Source organism: Manihot esculenta, chromosome 18 (assembly GCF_001659605.2).
Source record: "Manihot esculenta cultivar AM560-2 chromosome 18, M.esculenta_v8, whole genome shotgun sequence".
Taxonomy (NCBI): domain Eukaryota; kingdom Viridiplantae; phylum Streptophyta; class Magnoliopsida; order Malpighiales; family Euphorbiaceae; genus Manihot; species Manihot esculenta.
Window position 1 is genome coordinate 4,455,255 of NC_035178.2, and position 5,832 is coordinate 4,461,086.

Below are 5,832 nucleotides of genomic sequence, written 5' to 3' on the forward strand. Positions count from 1 at the left end.
TTTGAGTTTCCGAGTGGCGGTGTAGTTGTTCATATATGTGCTCTTTTTTTATGCTTCCAAGTCCATTAATGCCTGGAGAAATGTTTTAAAACTGGCCATGGAGAGTGTACAAGTTTGGCAAATTAAACAACTTACTAATGTATTAGTTGTGAAAATTTCTTCCCTCAATGTTTGCTGGCTTAGTAGTAAAAGAAATTGTTGGGCAGGATCCACCAGTTTTTTTCTTTTTTTTTTTCATTTCTGACTCATGAATATTACTTGTTTGTCTTTAATGACATATATATAATTAATATTAATTAATTTAAGAAGAAGATTTTTGAAATTTTAACCTACAATTGAGAAGATTTTCTCATGAAACTTTTAAAATCTTATAAAAACTTTTTATTTTTCCCAAACAAGAATATAATATTTTTTTTTGAAGTCAACAAGAATATAATATTAAAATTTAAAATCATAAAAAAAATTTTACCTTATGAAATTATTATCTTATAAAATATAATCTGCAATACATGTTTCTATTTTTTATTATATATAAATAATTTATATTTACTTATTATGATTTAATTTAAATTTTTCAATAGGTAACATCTATACTGCATGTTCAAGTGAAAATTCTATATTAAAATTTTTCCTTTCTTTCTCTTTGCCTATCGTCTCTTTTCTCCTTCCCCATCTGCTCCAAATCAAAGATCACGGGACTAACCCGTTGCCCTCGTCGCCAGCTGCATAAGGAGTCGCCACCACTCTCGTAGACGGCGAAAGAACACTCGTTCATCGTCTGTACCTAATAAATCCATTACCTACCATTTCCTTCAAACGGGTGAGCGCAGTACCATCACGCACAAACCAACAATTTAATTCAATTTTTTTTTGCTTCTGATTCCAGTAAAATTGGGAAATCCTATGCTTCAATGAATTCCAAACAAAATGCTTGGATTGGCAAATGTGAAACCAAATTAACCCGCTGGGTTAAGTTGTTCACAATAGAAGCTGGGCTTCATTAGACCTGCCAAAATTATTTTTAATTTTGAGTTATAATATAATTAACGAAATTATTTTTATATTTTTATAATTTAATATAAATTTAATTTCGTCAAAATTTAAAATACTTTCATATCAATTTTTTATTAAATTAATAATTTAGATCTGATAAAAAAAATAAAGAATAAATATAATTCTAAAAATATCTTTATCAATAATAAAATAAAAAAATTACTATTAAAAAATTTTACTATTTAATTATTGTAATATGAAAAAATTCACTAGTTACACCCTGAATTTTAAAAGATATATTAAAATATTTTTGATATTTTAAAAAGTTTAATAATTAGTCTTTCCGTTAATTTTATCGTTAAACATTATACTATTTAATTTTTATAATTTTAAAAAATTTCTTAATTAGCTTTTTAAATTATTAAAAAGTTTATTGAGTAATCTTTTATATGAGAGATATTTTATATATTTTTTATAATACTTAATAACTAAAATTAATAGAAAGTCTAATTAGTAGACTTTTTAAAATAACAGAAAAATTTTAATGCATTTTTCAAATAACGAATAGTAATTGACAACTAGTAGCATCACAAAAATAACTTATATTAAGTTTTAATTTTTTATTTTTAATAATTTAAATTTTATATATTTTAATTTTTATTATGAATGTTGAATTTGAATTTTAAAAATTTTTATTTATTTAAAAAATTAAGTTTCTTTGTTCTTAACGGAATTAAATTTCAAACACTAGAGTGTATAAGTCACAAAAATAAAAAAATAAATCCATTAATTATATAATATTTTAAAAATAAAAAATATTTTTTCATTAATTTTTATTATATTTATTAAATTTTAATTTTATTAAAACTTTTATTTGTTTGTAAAGATGTTTGAGATTTTCAGTTTGTTATTTTAATTTGTAAATGAATTTTATTGATTTAATTTTTTTAAAGAAACTATAAATTTGCAAGAATTAAATTTTAAGAACTAAAGTATTAAGTTTTAAAAAGAATAATTCGATCATATTTTTTATAAAAAAATCTCTAATTTTTAACAAAATCAAAATTCAGAGACTGAAATATTAAATCTTAAAAATAGAGAGATAAATTCATTAATTATGTTATACATGGAGAATGAAAAAGTAATTTTACCTAAAAATTTTCTCAACCTGGACATCAACTAAGGGATGAAAACGTAAGCTTTGCCAAAATTATAAACTTAACTCCTATAATTTCTTTTATTGGATTTTTCTGAAAAACTCTACTCCAGCAGGCTGAACTTCGAAATGGAACAGACAAAGGAATGACAGAAATTAAGATAGCATCCAAAACTTTGCACGCTAACAAAATCTATGTTAGAAGCTAGATCCTGGAAGGAAATATCCTTTGGAATGACCAGCGGGAAAGCAGGAGAACAAGGCACTTCATAACTCATCATTCCATTTTTCAAGAATGCTTGGTGTGGCTCTTTTGATGTGCATTCCACTGAATCAGCATCCAAACTATTGATGTACCTGATCGGATAAAAAAATATTCACTTTCTTGTGATCTTCATAAAGTCATATGATACTTCCATAACAAATATGAATGTTAATAACAAGTAAACCATGTGAAAGGTCAGCTAAAAGAATCCCTTGGATTAGGAACGTTATAGATTAATCACATTCTAATCCCTTGAACTTTAACATGGAACTCCAACTTGGTTTCTAATGTTTCATGCATCACATTACATATTAACTTAGAGGTCTAAGAAGTTTGACTCCATGGATCAGTGGTTGTTTCATTTGTAAACCTAAGGAATAAATTGCTTTACATGATAACTTCTCCTAATAGTTTATAACAGCTTCTTAAGAATTAAACAAAAGTACATACAAAATTCAAGGAGAAACAGAATAATAATAAGAAGAACAAAAGGTCTTTTTTTTCAATAATATGTCTCTAAATTAAAACAATTAAATCATTAGCATAAACTTTTAAAAGGTTGAACGGAGAAAAGAAATACAGTACTTCCAATGCAAATTGAGTGGAAAAAGTAAGGATAACAGTAAAAAAGACTCGGAATGACTTGAGGTCTAGTAAGAAATACAGCTACCTGCAAAGATGCCCACAGTTGTCAAATTTCCAATGGCCATTGTCTGATATATTAGGTATTCAGTCAAGAAGTGCCCAAAAGCATATATGAAAGATAAAAGGGTAGCCAAATAAAGTGGCTTATTATCAAGGTTGAATGCACAGAGAAAGCAAAGAGTGCAAGTCAAAAGTGTCCAAACTCCAAATGTCCTTCCATGAATTTCAGTCACTGCATGACAGCAAGCAAAGAAGAGGAGAAAGGAAAGATAGAGAAGGAAAAGAAGAGAGAGAGAGTCAGAATCATTATGACATTTTCCACTTGAAATACTATCAAGATTAAAAATCTCCACCATAAAAAGGAAAAAAAAAAAGCATCCGCCCATCTTTCCCTTTGTGTTGTATTTCCCATTGCTGCATGTCATCATTTTGATTAGTTTTCTTCCCTTTTGTAGGAATGAAATTTTATTAAGGAAGTACAAGAATTACAATAATGGTAGTAAGACAGTTCTTAACTAGACAGGAACTAAGAAAGGTATGTTGCTACCATCTTTGTAGCAGGCAAAATCACAGGCCAAGTTGTTGAATTTAAAATTTTATCCAATTTGTAATTCATTGCTAATTATTGTTTTAGACCCAGGGTTTGTACATCTATCTCCTGACAATGTGGATTTCTGCAAATTCAAATGATGAGAAAGGCAGAGAAAGGCCCAACAATAACAGTAGTCTGGTCAAGAAAAGTAAGAGAGGAAAATAAGGAAAGGGAGGTGTTTTTTAATAAATAACCGAAAGGTTTTCCCTTTCAACTATTCTAATTACCATTCTTCGGGTAACCAAAACAAAAAACGAAAATTTTAAGAACTAATGACTAATAATCAAACTTTATCAATTTGGTTCAGTTTTTATGCACACCCATAAGGCAATGATGGGGAGAACTGAGATTTAATATACTCTTTGAATGCAGACATGATTTAAAAATACAAGCAGTATAAAGGCATATTGTTCCTGAGGTTGCATATAAGGAAACCATATTAGGAGGAAAGTGACAGTTATGCATCGACCAATATTGGAGCAAATGGTTAAAAACTATGGAAAACACCCTTGCTTTGCTCCCTTTACTTACGTCAGAATCTTTCCCTTGAAATACACATCTGCACATACATGCACATAAATACTTTGGACTAAACCACATAACCAAGCAAACTCATGTTATAGTTGTATGCTCACATTTTATCAATCTATATATTTCTTAACAGTAACCTAAACTATCGTTCTTCATGAATTCATTCCCCCTGTCAAAGTTTTTCATATAAGTTACTTATGGTTATTTTAGGTGTTTTCCTATTATTAGAATCCAAATTTCCATATTCCTAAATTATTGGATCAAGAGATCACAGTGCTACCTGTACTCCTAACATAATCTTTTATTTCAGAAAACACAATCACATATACATGAATGCAAAAGAATTTTGTTACAAGTATCTGCAAACAAATCCACCTTGTGCTATTTTTCCATTAAACTCAAAAGTCCAACGTGCCAATATTTCTTGGCCACTGAACCCAAAATCGACTATCTTCTTCTCAAATTCATCACCCACATTATTCTCCTTATAAAAAGGATTATTACCTCGGTCTTCTCCTTGAATTAGAGCAACACATTAACTGTATTCAAATCCATTATTGGTCAGCATTCTAGGTTTTGAGACTTTAACTAGAAGTAATTAATATATTATTAAATCTCACAACCTTTTAAACAAAACAACACTTCTCTTAAGCAAGACCAAGTTAAAAAGCAAATCCTCCAGCTTCCACCATAAGAAAAGCCCTTCATTAATATCAAATCCAACGGAAAGACAAAAAGGCAAACCAGTATATAAATTCAACTCTTTAAAAAATCAGAAAAAGTTCAAACACATGCCATGATCTGTTATGGAAAGTTTCAATAAAAATATGTATAAAAATCAATCTTTGATGAATCAATATCAAAATAGTGAATTGGGATTCGATTTCAAAGCATAAACTGAAAGAAAAAAAAAATCAGCTGTTATAAGCACGAAATCTCCTATGAAACTGCAACCCGACAGAGGCCTAACTTAACAACAAAGCACAAGTGACATTGGGATGCAGCGAGCCCAAACAACAAATAAGAAGCTAGAAGAGATTTTTCGAGTAAAGAGAGAATAAACAGCTTACTGGTGGTCTTGGAGAAGACAGCGAGCCTAAGAGCCCAAATGTCGAAGAAACCGAACCATACGGAAGCTAATCGAAGAGAACCCACTAGCATCAGCCACCATCCCAGCGCCTTCATTTTCTCCCCTTTTCCTTCTCGCTTGTCTCCTCCGTGTTTCTCTGCGATTCTGCCCTCGACAATAATATCTAGTCATCCTCACTAAACTGCGTCGTTTTGTCTCCCCAAGGCTATTCCCGGGTTTCTATTAAATTCCGGAGCCAGCGTGTAAGACTAAAGACTACCAACGAATAACAAACAGCTAGCACAAGCTGATAATATCATAATCCATTATTATGAAATAAAATTTTTTTAAAAAAAATTTCCATATAAATAAATTAGTAGTGATGTAGAATAAATGAGTAATTTTTTTTTAATTTTTTACTACTAATAATGATAACACCTAAAAGTAAAACGGTGATTCACTCTAAGCAGCAAGCCTAACAAAATTTTGTTATCATGGTATGAAAGAATTCATATTTGTCGTCGTAATAAATTTGAACCGGCCAAACTTAAATAGCCAAAAGTTCCATGATGTTCTTAAAC

General features: G+C 29.3%; 1 protein-coding gene across 2 annotated transcripts; it reads right to left on the reverse strand.

Annotated features, from left to right (window-relative positions):
- Positions 1-2,058: 2,058 nt before the first annotated feature.
- Positions 2,059-5,461, reverse strand: LOC122722549 (ergosterol biosynthetic protein 28). 2 transcript variants are annotated; one of them, XM_043953673.1, is made up of 3 exons: positions 5,244-5,461; positions 3,085-3,291; positions 2,059-2,506 (listed from the first exon to the last, which is right to left on the reverse strand). In XM_043953673.1, exons 1-3 carry the CDS (start codon positions 5,365-5,367, stop codon positions 2,439-2,441), a joined length of 399 nt encoding a protein of 132 aa, XP_043809608.1. In that variant the 5' UTR covers positions 5,368-5,461; the 3' UTR covers positions 2,059-2,438. The 2 variants fall into 2 exon arrangements, with proteins under 2 accessions (XP_043809608.1, XP_043809609.1); XM_043953674.1 differs by having other exon boundaries at positions 5,253-5,436.
- Positions 5,462-5,832: the final 371 nt, after the last annotated feature.